This window comes from Cavia porcellus, unplaced genomic scaffold (assembly GCF_034190915.1).
Source record: "Cavia porcellus strain 051 isolate PalLab524CR breed Dunkin Hartley unplaced genomic scaffold, mCavPor4.1 scaffold_23, whole genome shotgun sequence".
Classification (NCBI taxonomy): domain Eukaryota; kingdom Metazoa; phylum Chordata; class Mammalia; order Rodentia; family Caviidae; genus Cavia; species Cavia porcellus.
The window spans coordinates 21,627,565-21,641,920 of NW_026947506.1; the positions used below are offsets into that span (position 1 = coordinate 21,627,565).

General features: G+C 43.4%; 1 protein-coding gene across 2 annotated transcripts in view; it reads right to left on the reverse strand.

Annotated features, from left to right (window-relative positions):
- The window catches only part of Blvra (biliverdin reductase A), a 30,212-nt gene extending 17,046 nt beyond the window's left edge, over positions 1–13,166 (reverse strand). Inside the window, exons 1-2 of one of the 2 annotated variants that reach the window (XM_003470098.5) lie at positions 12,974–13,166; positions 1,303–1,335 (exon numbers count right to left, since the gene is read on the reverse strand). In XM_003470098.5, coding sequence (XP_003470146.1) covers positions 1,303–1,314 — 12 coding nt within the window. In that variant the 5' untranslated portion in view covers positions 1,315–1,335; positions 12,974–13,166. The remainder of the gene's footprint in view (positions 1–1,302; positions 1,336–12,973) is intronic. The other variant, XM_063233898.1, reaches the window with a different exon arrangement.
- Between the last annotated feature and the right edge of the window lie 1,190 nt (positions 13,167–14,356).

Consider the following 14,356-nt stretch of genomic DNA (forward strand, 5'->3'; position numbering starts at 1 on the left):
TCTTGCTGGGAGGGGATGAGGGAGGGTACAGCCCAACCTGTAGCTGGTAGCCCTGCCACAACCACAAAGAGACTGGTCCCTAAGGCAGTGCAAACTCTAGAATGGAAAGTAGAGTGAGGAAAAGATCCTGGGCCCTTGATTAGATCTTTGAGCCACTGGATCACCCACCACGAAATCGCCCTTTATCTGGACCACAGGAAAAGTCGTATTAGAGCGGTTCACAGTGGTGTACACCTGTAATCCTAGCACTCAAGAGGCTGAGGCAGGAGAAGCAGAGTTCAAGGCCAGCCTGGGGCTGCACAATGAGTTCAGAGCTGGCCTGAACTACAGAGCAAGACTTTATCTCAAAACAAAAGATACAATCTGTTAGGGTTTCCAATACAACTTCTGTTCACTGATCAACATCCCTTCTATCCAACAAGAGGAACAAGACACAGGGAGAGGCAGGAACTGAGAGACAATGTGGGGTGGAATGTTTACATGTTTCTTTGTGAAGTAAAAAGTGATCCAGATGCTAAGAGTGAGGAGGGCATTGTAAAGAGTGGAGAGATTCAGGAGAATGAAAGCATGGATCTGATTGTCCAGGGCAATGGGACAGAGAGCTGCATGGGCTAAGCCCCTGGATAAGGGTTCCGAAATATCTACCAGCTGCAAACAGCTGCTCTCCCACGACCATCATCCCTTGGGGAAGCCTCCAGGTTTATGGAAATGAGGCAGTGGTGACCAGGACCAGGAGAAATGGATTCAAGGCATCAGTACAATACAGTAGCTATTGAAGCGATGAACACCAAGGTCCAGGTTAGACTGGCAAGGGTGTTAGAGAAGGAAGGAACAAATGAGTAAAATGAAGAGAGAATAGAAAAGATTAACAAGCCAGATCCATCCTTGGAGCAAAGAACAGGAAGTGAGAGCACTAAAGAGACAATGCAGACAGGTCTGAGTACACAGAGTGAAGAGTCCATAAACAGCACAAAGCAGGCATCTGGGCCTGGCACCCATCCCACCCCACCGCACCCCGTTCAGCTCCTGAGTGTTGTTTCAAGATTAGCCAAAGTGGGTGGATTCAGACCTACATGAAGCTGGGTGGGCACAGATAAGAATTGCAGGAGCCTAATTCTTCCTGTATCATCCAGAGCCAAGATCAAATTGGTAAGTTGGAGGGAAATATTTTCAATTTTGAGCTGATGTTTCTGAAAGCTTTCTGGGGGGAAAAGGATACTCTGCAAAGGATAAGAATGGGACATTGCAAAAAAAAATTTTTTTTTAAAGCATTCCTTAGAATAGTTTTTGTAAAGGACTCACCTCTGCATTCATCTTGGGCTCTTCCTTCAGTGGCTGTGAAGACAAAAGCAGAGGTTCAGGACGCTGTTGGCACCACCCCAAGCTCCATGCAAGCACTCCCCCAACCGCCCACATTTTCTCTTGCACCACTTTTTGTCCTATCAGCCCCAATTTCCACAAATGCCTCCAGCGAACATCAACAAGTGCCTTCCATTTTAGGGCTGCTGATGGCCAACTTCCTTGGGGAATTTTCAAGATCTCTCTTCTATGGAAGAGTAGCTAGAAACTGGAGACTCTGTAGCCAAGATGGTGTCACAAAATTCGTGCTCAGAGAGGATCTCATTTAATTTAATTCAGTTTATTCTTTTATTTTTTATCTTTTTGAGACAGGGTTTTACTATGCAGTTTAGGCTGACCTTGAATTCACTTTAGCCCAGCTGGCCTGCAACACCCAGGGATCTTCACGTCTCAATCTCCCAACTGCTGAGATTATAGGCATGCACTACCATGCTTAGTCTAATTCAATTTTTTTGCTGTGCTCAAGATTGAACTCCAGGCCTTGTGCATGCTGGGCAAGGGCTCCACCATTAAGCTGCACCCTAACTCTGAGGATAGTTCTTAATCTGGCTTTCTTTAATGGAGACAAACAAAACAATAAGAAAGATGCATCATTTTCCCTCTCCTAGCTAAGAGATTCCAGAGGAATTCAATTCATTTTGTTAAAAAGACAGTTCAGCCAACTACTACTCTGGATCCTTGGCATCAAGGAGCAGTAGAAGGGAGCAAACAGATGAGCAGAAGTGGGAAGCCTGAAGGGAACAAAACAGACAAAGGGAAACAAAGAGACAATGTAGCAAAACAGTGGCCCCAAACTTAAGGAATTCCTGGGACTGCTTATTGAAAATGCATATTTCTGGGCTTCACCCCCAGATCCTGATTCAGAAAACCTAGAATGGAAAGGAGGCTAAGAATCTCCATTGTCATCAGGCTTCCAGGCTATCTCGGGCAGGAAGATGGCCAGGACCCACCCTTGGAGGAACTCTGGAATTGGAAGTAGAACAGGGAGGCCTCTAAAGATGAACTTTTTCATTCATTTTGCAGAGCTGCTAACAGTTTGTACTGTAACTAACCCTGGGAGCAATGTCCAGGGGGTTAAAGGACAGGAGCCTCCATGGTCTCTGAAAAGGGAAGGCTGAGGCAGCCCCATTCTGACCCCAGCTCTGCATATGATCCGATTCTTTTTAGATAACATGAATAACAACAGTGAAGTGAAAACCCCATTAAAACAAAACAAAACAAACTTGACTCCGGCGACTCAAGAACTACCCAAGAAGACTACATGGCAGTCATCTAGACTTTGCACTGCAGAGCACAAGTTTCCAGCAGTCCTCCTTCCCTTCTCTCTTTCCACTCCTTTCCACTGTGAGACCGGTCTTGTGACGAGGTCAGCATACTTTCTATCTTCCCTTCCACAATCTGGAGCCTTTTCCTTTCTCTTGACAAACATGAAAACGGGATCTTGAGTCAAAACCTAAAAAGCTGAGTGTGGCAAAGTGAGCAGACTTTTCTTCTCTAATCCTAGGGAGTCAGTGTAAATGTGATGCACCCTTCTGCATGAGCTATCTCGGACAGTTAATTCTGGAAAGTGCATGCAAGACAACAGTGTGCACCGCAGAGACCCCCGAGAGCATAGCTGTCCTTCCGAAATTCCCCTAGAGCTTCCATGGGAATGAGGAAGTCAGATCAAAAGCCACACAAATATAAGGAGGATGATAAAGAGTGGGAAGCCTGTTTGTGTCAGCTGCTTTACATGCATATTAAACCCAATTCTCACAAGCTTGGCAGAAACAGCTAATATTAATTGCATTTTATATATGAGGTACCTGAAGTTCAGGAAAGGTACAAGCACTCCCGCCAAGTTTCCAGAGGACTCTAATGTATTATGTGACAAGAGCAATTGATCAGGCTACTCTGATTAGCATTCAGGGTCTCATGGACCTCAGTCTCACTGCCAAGGCCTTATGGCATTGCCCTGTCATTTCTAGACTTTCCGGTTCTTAAGCCAAACCAATTGCCCTCACAGACTTTTACAGGACTTGTCTCACTCTCACACTCTGAGGGCTTTTAGGACAGGAAACCAGGATTTGGTCTTGTGTCATCATGGGCTTCCACAATGGTGGTCACCCAGTTTCCACATTTGTAGGCTAAACAGCTGGACTTCAACTCTAAGGTCAGCTTCAGCTCTAAAATACTCACTGATTCCCAGAAAAGGGAATTCAGGCACTCCTTAAACATGTAAAATGATATCTGATCTCAGTCAAAAATGTAAACTAAGATTTTACTAAGAGAGCCTTTCAGACTGACAGGTCAAAATGCAATCTCTGCCCCTCCTGGGGGGAATAAAGGTGGGGGCTGACTCTGTGGAGTTCGCTACTAAAATGCCAAATGCACATAACCTGTGACCTAATAACTCCAGTACTTCTTATTTCTTTCTCCACCCCCAAACCACATTCAGAGGAAATCATTCACTTGTCCTTGTAGAAACAGCAGTTTTCTGTTTTGTTTTGTTTGCAGCACTAGAGATTGAATCCGGGGCCTCTGTACTAAACTATGCTCCCAGCCCTTTTTAAATTTTTTTATTTTAAGAAAGAGTCTCGCTAAGTCACAATGAGAACTTACAGCAAAACTTTCCTTTAAGGGCAATCTATAAAACTTTAGGAACATATGAACTTTACTGATCTCCCATAGAATCTGGGGCAAAGCAAAGCAAAACAAAATAACAGATTCAGAGGAATGACTCTGCATGAGAAGGAATCCTCCTTGGAAATGTTACCGTGTTTAGGCACCAGGGTGTCTCACTCACCATGAATTTCCCCTCCAGCTTTCAGCTCCCCTCATAACACCATGGCACTTGGAGGAAATGTGGAACTAGGTGAGATCTGTTTCCACTTTTCAACCCCTGCCATAGTTTGCATCCAAAATGTCTATGCTCCTTCACCTGCTTGAGGCAGTTTTTGGAGGTGGTAGAAGCCTTCAGGAAGCTGTTTCAGGAAGTTAGGTCACCGGGTGTGAGACCATGATGGTAATATTGGGTCTCTAGTTGCTTCCTGTCTGTTTGCTCCGACTGCCATGAGGTGCCTTACCAAGCACACCTGCCATAATGTGCTGCCTCCCTACAAGCCCAGAAGCACCAGGCCAGCTGACCATGGACTGAAACCTCTAAAACCATGAGCCAAACAGAGCTTTCCTCTTGCTGTCTTGTTCATCTCAGGTATTTAGTCACAGTGACAGAAAGCTAACTCAACACCGTACCTCAGGCCTCCTCACTGTCTTGTTAAGATTCATTTACATTTAAAAAGAACCCAGGGAAAAGGTTTTATCCTACGGTTTATTAAATCCTAAAACATCTAGGACCTAATCCCATAATAAGATTTAGGTTCACTTATTTTTTTATTTCAAAGATTTAATATTTAAATGGTCAAACACAAAAGTATTTTAAATTGTCATTTAGTATTGTGTTTAAATTTTTTTCCAAGATACATAGATATATTTTTATTTTCTCTTAGATTTCTAACCTTTTTTTGCTGGAGATTGAACCCAGGGCCTTGCCTGTGCTACATCCCCAGTTATTTTTTTATTTTATTATTTTATTTTGTGACAGGATCTTACTAAGTTTCTCAGGCTGCCTTGAACTTGTGATCTGCCAGCCTAAGCCTCCCAGACAAAGTAAGACTTTACTTTTCTCCAAATAACTGAGTTACTTCCACATTGTTTATTGAATATTTCATCCTTTTTCCCATGTCTCTATACTTAAATCTTAGCGGTACAATTATTCTCTTCACAGTCTCTACTGTGCCATGAACCTATATTCCCATGTTCATAATACATATACCATTCATATGACCGTAACTTTACCATGTATTAATACCTGATCATTCAAGTTCTTTTGTTAATTTCTTTCACTATCCTTATCTTTTCTTGATTGCTTAGATCTCCAGATTAATTTTAGAACATTTATGTCATTTAACGAAAATTACATTGGGATCGTGACTCTGACTATTTAGATTTATAAATTAAATTTGGAAAGATGAATAAGCCTTTCCATCCAGAAACACTGTATGCCTTTCCTGGAGTGGTCATTTAGAAATTAATTTTTAAAAGGAAGAAGAACCATGAGTTGATTCTTGAGGAAGCATCTTGAATTAGTTCCTGAATGACTGCACAGGGACAAATGAAAGCTAAATTTAACTTTTTAATTTCATTAGAAAGTTTAAAATATAAGGGTCCCTTGCATAAATAACCTACTTAAGCAATCTTACACAGGTTTCTCCTCCTCCATGTGTACTGTAGCAGGTTTGCTAAACGGTACAAGAGTTCGAGCCTTTATTTGCTTTGACCCCAAAGCACAACATGCTCAGATACAGAGGGTCAGGCTCTCTCCCTCTGGGTGTTGAAGACCCTTTCTTCAATTCAAGGGACTTTTTGTTAACTTGAATTCTAGGCCTAGCATGGGCATCTGCTAGCTACATGATCGGGCTTGGGCCTGTGATCTCACAGTGCATTAGTTTCTACACCTAGAAAAAGAGGGAGGGGTGGGAAATGTAAACAATATAGATGACCTCTGTCAGTCAGGATTTACAAGGAGATAGACTTAAAACAGGACACATAATTTACAGGATTAGTTTATAATACCTGCCCCCCCCCATGCAGAAGACTGAAGGAGATCTGTTCCCACACTAGAGACACAAAGAATCCAGCTGAGGGCCTGGATTCCACACCAAGGTCCAGCATGAGTCCAACTAAAGACCTAGAGCCCATGGTAATGTCCTCCCCAAAATCAGCTGGGTGCCTAAAACCCACGACAGTGTCTCATACAAATCTGTATCAAGTGGGGTGAAAGAGCAGTGCCACCAGGCTGAGGGATCTGCCAAGGAGCCAGGGAGTGATGCTCCAGGTAAGGATCAGCAGCTGTCCTCAGCAACAGTGAGAACCAGCTGAATTTGTATCAGGAAAACTAGTGCAACCGCCTTCTCCAGGAGGATCAACAGCATGCCATCTTCCATCTAGTTCTCCTTTTATGCTGTTAGCAACAATCCTTACGTGGGCCTTTCACACCCAGAACCAAACTGATTCAGTTTATCTCAGTGTTACCAGTTGGCCATTAGTTAACTCACCACAACCCCTATGCTCACTGTGGGCACTGCCACAGTATTTTGCTGTCGTTCTCTTCTGGTTTCCCTCAGCTGTTGGGATTAGTTTGAACCAGAGGTTCTTAGCCTCTCTCCTGACTCCCAGGGGAGGAGGGCAAACAGAGCATGAAAACTAGGTCAAAGCTCAAGTTATCACAGCTAGGAGGCTGCTGCCATGCAGGCTCCAGGCAAAGAGTGCTAACCAAGTAGGACTTATCCTTGTCTTTACCTTTTCCAGAACAAAAATCATTTTCCTAGCCCATCTGTTCCACATACTTGATTCTCCCTCATAGTCATTTCAAAAGCAATCTAGCTTTTATTGAAAGTGATCTTGAGATAATAAGAAGGAAATGAGATGACATCTAACAAATTACTCCCACTAAGGAATAAATGTCAAATATATTTAAGCATAGAAAGGTATTTTAAGAGAGCTGCTTATTAACCCACGAGATTGTAGAACAAAGTGCAACTGAATTTCAACACTGGGCTGAGATCAAGACATTCTTGGGTCCCGTATATGTCCTTGGGTAAACACACACACACAGACATGCACGCACAGGCACACATATTGCCCTTAGGGTAAGGTTCAGGATACAGCCTTGGCCCCTTAGGCCAACAATGGCACTTTCTGGCTCAGCACACGAACTGCTGCATGGGTTGAACACACCCAGCACAACTCACAAGTGCAGTCAAAGGAACGTAAATCTGCCACACAAGCAAAACAGGTGTGGACCTCACTTTTCTCCTGAATATTCTAAAAGCTTAATAATTACACTGTTAAAGATCTCTACTAAAAACATGCAGCTCAATCAAGAAAGATATCACCATGTGTTGTGTCTTTGATACTAACTTCAGAAATCATGTTTTGTTTTGCATAGGAAAACTGCCTCTTAGCAAATTCTCAGGTTTCAAGTGAGGAACTTCTAGGCTGTTTAAAACTGAGTTTTCTGAAATGGTTTCTGTGACAGAAGGGATAAAGCAGTTAAGCTACAAGAGAAATCATTTTGTGCAAGTACAAGGAATATAAGATAGCCAATGTCTACACAAGGCAACAGAAAATATTTGTTTTAGTGCACCAAGCAGGACAAGTGAGTTGAAATGGGGAAGATTAAACAAAAACTTAAATCCTGCAGAACTAAACACCAGGATGACTTAGGGTCCTATGCTAAACAGAGCCAGAGTCAAAATAGCACTGGCCTCTGTGTGTATGTGCTTTATTTTTCAAAACAATGTTTTGCCTGTTTCTTTCTAGTCTCATAATGTCCTGTAAGCATATTTTCATTTCTCATAAAAAATGTTTCATTCTGCAGAGGACTCTGCACTCCTTGCTATCAGATCCCATCCTCCTCATTTCCTCAAGGGAGCTGGCTGACTTCCCTCTTCACCACATGGGAAGTGAGTTTATATCTGGGTTTGACCAATGAAGAACCACAGGCAGGGAACAGAGAGAGAGAGAGGGAAAGGCCAGAGTGCTTGTGCCCCAGCTGCCTGCCCTCTGTTGCTCTGGTAGTGGCTGCATTCAGTCATAGCCACCATTGCCCTGGAGGGGCCTCTCCCGTGCTCCGTCACCTCCATGCACCCCACTTCTGGTACCACATTTCTCAATCCCACCCATCAGACCAGAGTGGGACAGTGCCCACACATTGAAGCTTTTTCCTGCACGCTTCCCAGCTGTCTGTTCCCCCACTTCTGCCTACTCCTTATCACATAGATTCTTTCTTTTGTGCTTTTGTCCCTTGGGAAACTAACTGATAAACTTGCTCATCAAACTCTCACAGCAGATTAACACACAGGCAGGAGAAACAGCATATTAGCTTATGTTACATTTATCTCTGTGTTTCAATTCCTCTCCCACATGCAAACTGGAAGTTGGGCCTCCCTGCAGGAGGATGTCAGCAATAATACAGTGGTTTCCACTAACCCAGAGGGTCTCACTGGCATTTCTGAGAATCACATACCTGGGCAGGAGGGGCACTGGCAACAGGGGGGCACAGGCTAAGGATGCTGCTAAACATCCACTACTGCACAGGGCATTGACACCACATCACACACACCCCAACAGAGTCAGTCACCCAGTGTCAACAGCATCGAGGTTGGGTGATGCATTGTACGGAATGGATTAGGGAAATAACATCTCTCCTCTTTCCTTCCACATGGTTCTCAGAAGCACCAGAATCATTACCCAAAAGCAATGCCAGCGGCAGAAGAGGGAGAAGGATTAGGGAGAAGATGATCTGCTCAGGCAGGACCAGGGCTAGCCTGAGAGGTTCAAAGGCAAAGGTAAAGTGTCCCTCACCCTCTCCATGAACTTTCCTCCCATGGAGGAAATGGATATTTTGGGACCCATCAAATTTAATATGGGACACATTCTGGAAATGGACTCATCAAAATATTAACAATAATTATAACTCTGAGTGATAGCATTTTCAGAAATTTAGTTTCTTTCCACATACTTTGAAATTTCCCATAAACGTTAATGTAATAACACATAATTCTAAATTTAGAAAGTATGTTGCATTCACTGATGCTATGCCTCAAAGCCCCAATTTCTTTACTGAATAGACTCTCATAGGACCCTATATCAAAGTGTCCCAATAATAAGTCCGTAGCACTTCTACACAGCAAATAAAACAGGCAACAGAATGAACAGAAGGCCTACAAAATTGGAAGAAATTGTAGCCAGTTATTCCTCAGACAGAGGATGAATATCTAGAATGTATAAGGAACTAAAAAAAATAGATGCCTTCAATAAAACAGATACCTCACAGCAGAACTAAAAATGGCCAGGACTGTAAATACATGAAAAAATACTCAACATCACTATCCATTAAAGAAATGCACATTAAAACAACACTGAGGTTTCATCCGACTCTGGAAAGAATGGCTATCATCAAGACATTGAATAATAACAAACACTGAAGTGTCTATCGGGTTAGAGACAGCGGAGGAACCCTTGTTCCTTGTTGGTGGGGATGTAAATTAGTACAACCATTATGGAAATCAGTACAGAGAATCCTCAAACCTAAAAGCAGAAATTCCATTTGACCCAGCTATTCTCCTTTTAGGCATCTTGCAGAAAGGGCTAACGACATCCTATTACAGAGATACATGAATATCCATGCTAGCGGCAGCACAGTTCATAATAGCTAAATTTTGGAAGTCGCCTATATGCCCATCAACAGATGAGTAAGCAAAGGAAACGGATTTTTTATGCACAATGGAGTACTACGCTACTATAAAAAAGGTGAACCAGTCATTTGTAGGAAAATTGATGCACCTTGAAACCATAACGTTAAGTGAAATAAGTGAGACATACAAATTTAAATATTGCATGATTTTTCTTATATGAGAAACCCAAAATACAAAGAACAAAATAAAAGGCGGATAATAGGAATTAGGTGTTACAGGCTGCAGAGTTAGTTAGAAATATTAGAGGCAGTGAGACAGGGCTGAGCCCTCAAAGGAACCAGAGCTGACGTCCAGATACCTTGCAGCCTTGGAAGAGACAATCACCTCCTGCTGTGGGTCAGATGTCAAGACAAAAGTCAAATCAAATACAACCATATCCTAGGGATTTTAAATTCAAATAGTTTTCCATCACCCTGAGGAAGTCAAGAGTCAACATACCAAACCCCCCCCCCAACCACAGAAGAGCACTACTGTTAAGCATGCCAGCTTCCTAAGAGACTCACTTCCCCATTTGCTCCTAATTTAATGTTTTACCTGAGCAATTCATATTATTGGTTGACCATAGTTCTGTCCCGCCTTATGCCCACCTTGCGAGTTCCCATTTTTCCCTACCTTTGACTCATCTAACTTCATGATTTTATTCTATAAAAATGCCCAGAAAAGACAGAGTCCCTGGCAACCCACTCAGGACCCCTTCTGTCTCTCAGACACAAGCTTTCTTTCTCTCAATAAATCTATTCTACTCTTAACCTCCGCTGTTCCTAAAATTCATTCTTCGATTTTAGAGAACAGGCACTTATACTGGACTTATAATAGGTTGGAAGTTTCATTCCCCTATATCATAGAGAGATAGAACTTTTTTCAATGAGAAGGAGATCAAGAAACGTAGGGGGAGAGGGATGAAAAAAAGAACTGAGATTTTTATGTCCACAGAAAATTGTCCTTATAACAGAGTGCAAAGAAAAATCTCTGCTTCAGGTCCATTAATAATTTGGGGGATGAATGAAGTAATTTGGTATGTTTTATTTCAAAATTATAAGAACCACGTTAATTACCAAGTTTACTTTTCTAGAGATACAAGTTAACAACTACAAAAACAACTTAGACCTGCACTGGCCTGTAAGGTAGACACATGTCACTAGAGACATGTGACTATTTAAATATGAATTACTTAAATATAGCACATTTCCACCACCCTAGACAGTTCTACAAGTTCCAGGGGATGGCACCAGCACACTACTGTTTGCTCCCCCAGATTCATTCCCTGGGCCCACATTTTCTCTGCTTTCTCTTGTTTCTATCCCATGCGACTTTGTTGTAAACTAACCTTAATTCTTTTATGGAAAAAGCTGTTATAACAGTACTTTTGACACAGCTCTGCGAATCTGTATCTGGAAATCTGTTGCTGAGAGCTCAGGCTTTGTTTTTGACTGTAAGACAGTCAGTAACTGGAAGACTCAAAGAACAATTTCTGGAATGTAGTTCCTGTGTCACAAAGCAATCTTCAAGGGTGGGGAGAAGGGGTGGTTGTTTTCTTTATTTTGTGTTTTATGAATAAACAGGTGAGAACTGAAAAAACCAAGCTGATTGTGGGGGGCAGTCTCTTTTACTTTTTGTTTTGAGACAGAGTCTTATTAAGTCATAAAGTCACCCATGCTGGGCTCAAACTTTTGGTCCTGCTGGCTCCTTGTCCTAGAATACTAGGATTACAGGCATGTACCACAGTGCCCAGCTCCAAACTGTTATTTAATTAAAACTTAATTTGAGGCTAGGAATAGTGGCACACATACGGAACCTTAGCTACATGAGACTGAAACAGGAGGCTTACAAGCTTGAAGCCAGGCTGAGCAATTTAACCATACCCTTGCCTCAAAATAAAAACATAAGAAGGGCTGGGCATGTAGCTTAGTGATAGAGTGCCCCTAATTCCACAACAAATACTGTCAAAACTGCTTTTGATAGAAAATTAAGACATTTATCTGCAAAAAAAAAAAAGGAAATTTCTTTTTCAAACTCCAAATAAAAGGCTAACCATCAGCTTGGGTCTAAAGTCTTCAATATACCATTACAGCAAAACAAACAACCCAACTTGTTACTACTGACACATATGATTGCATAGCTGGAATCCTGGATGTGTCAAGGAGAATCAAGGATGAAAATGCTGCCCCAGGCCTATATGGAACCCCCTGCCAGCCCCCAGTTCCAGAGCAGCGCTGCTTGAACATGTTATCAGATTTTACACTGATTTTATAAAAACATATGGGTCAAAAGCTAGATACAAAGATAGAAATTAATAAGCCCAAAGTGTGTATGTGTGTATAATATATATTATATATATACAGTAGGAAAATGCAACTCTTCCTGTGTGTGTATATATATATAATATATAATATAATATATACTATATAGTAGGAAAATATTTACAACTATTCCTGAACAATTCTAGTAGAGCTACAGAACCTTTCATGGTTCTCATCGCTCTGGCTACAGAACTTCCCTATAAAATGCTAACTTCAGTATGTGTTTTTTCTGGCAAGAGTAATTTTAGGAAAGGATCTACATATTTATTAAGTCCATTTTGGGGGACAAGAGTGCGCAATATATCAGTGTCCTGTGTTTCAATGATTTCAAAAACGTCTTGGAACTAATACTACAGAAATCACATTAATGATGGAGAAAAACCTTTGGGCTTCGCACTGTTGGGTAAATGATAATGAAAATGAAGTCTAACACTTTCTGAATCTTATCCTGCTGAAAACCCTGTTGATAACTGTTTCTGCTAAGTCCTTTAGACCACACAACCATCCTTCCAACAGGAGGATGACGGTCCCCACTTCTGTAAAAGAGGAAACTGAGGCCACAAAACGTTAACTAACGCGCCAAAGATTGCATAGCATGGTGATGGAAATGTGTATCTTACAAAGTTAGGTTTAACCCACATCAGGACCCCAAGTCGTGCATAAGCACAATGCCTTACGTTTTTAAGTACAATATAAACTCATTTTTGCTGTATTTCTGAATACAGTGCACGTTACAGAACGCGAGTCGCTGTGACCCTCACAACATCCACGGGCCCGGGGAGGCTCGGCCTTGGGAAGGCAGGGCCCTGGGCATCCGAGCTCCGCAGAGTGTGGGCTCCCGGGGGCCCAGCGTCTCCAATAAAACCGAAATCAGAATGAAATACAGATCTTAGTTTTAAAGATGTCTCACGTCTCCCGCGGGCCCGCGGGCCCGGCGTGGGTCGCTCCAGCTCCAGCCCGCGCGCCCCGGCCTCGGCGCGCCCCCGGCAGTCCCGTCCCCTTTGGGCTCCTCACCTAAGCCTCGGGCTCCGGCTCTCGCTCCTCTGCAGCCTCTCGGAGCTGCTGCCTCCAAAGGCCCCAGGTCTGCGGCCTGGGCGGCTGCCGGCTGCGATTGGCTGCGGGGCGGAGCCGGGACTCCGGAGAGGCGGGACTGGGAGGATCCCAAGGCCCAGGGGCAGACCGGCCCTTCTCGGATGCTCTGCCACAGGGCGGGGTGCACCGCAACGGTCTTGTTCTACCCCGCCACCTTTTGGGGGTGGTGCGCAGCACCTGATTGGCCAGGCGTCGAAATGTAAAAATAAGTCCTTCGTGTCAATGTGAGGAGCACAAATTCAGGGACCCAGGTATCAACGATTCAATCCCTGCAAGGAAATGAGTGCTTCCCTAGAGAGCAGCTCGGCCTTCCAACCCCTGGGGATGGCCTGAGAGTGGGGAGTCTGAGAGGGAGGAACAGGGATCCCCTGGGCAGAGTTTGGGTCCAGCCTTCTGCGGCAATCAAGAGGCTGGGGATCCCTGGACTGAAGGAATGACATCTCCAATCCCAAAGGAAGGGGTCTGAGTACTAAACTTGACTGCCATTTCCCCCACCAAAGAGTTCTGTGTCCTGTGACCGGACAGGCCTGACTAACCCAGTGAGAAAAAGCAGGAGAAAAGTAAGTTTTTTTTATCCCCAGGCTTGGCCTGGGGGCTCCCACCTCTGTACTGGATTCCTGCTGCTCTCCTCAGCCACCTACTTAGTACCCGTTCTTAGATATCTAATATACTCAATCTTAACATGCCCAAACCTGCCCCAACCTCACGTTTCCTAAATTTTCATCATCTCAGTGACAATCCTGCCCTTCCAGTTCCTTCCAGTTTTTCCGGTGGAAAACATCACTGTTATCTTTGACTCTTTGTCCAGGGGTCAGCAGACTCTATTGCAGAACACTTGACTATTTCTTATCCCTAGAACCAACAACTCCCATCTAGGTTATTAGAGGGGTCTCCTCCCTGTTCTGTCTGCATTCTGTCCCTTGCAGCAGCCACAGTGACTTTTAAAATTCAAAGTCAGATCAAATCCTTTCTCTACCCAAAACCTTCCCAGTGATTTCCATTTAACTCAGTAAAAACCAAAGCCCCTCAAGGTCTGCTCCTCCATTACCCTTGGAATCTCATTTCTGCTTTGCCCTTGGCTTCCTTGTTCCAGTCCCTCTGACCTCCTTGCTATTCTGCTGATGAGGCAGGCACACTTCTGCCGAAGTGTTTCTGCACTGACCCTTCCCTCTGTGGAATGTGTAACTAATTCCCACTCCTCCTGAATTTTTCCTCAAAAGCCATGTTGCACTGACAGCTACCCTGAGGACTCACATCACAATTGATTTCTGTCCTGCTCCTGACTTCCTTGGAGGCATTCTTCCC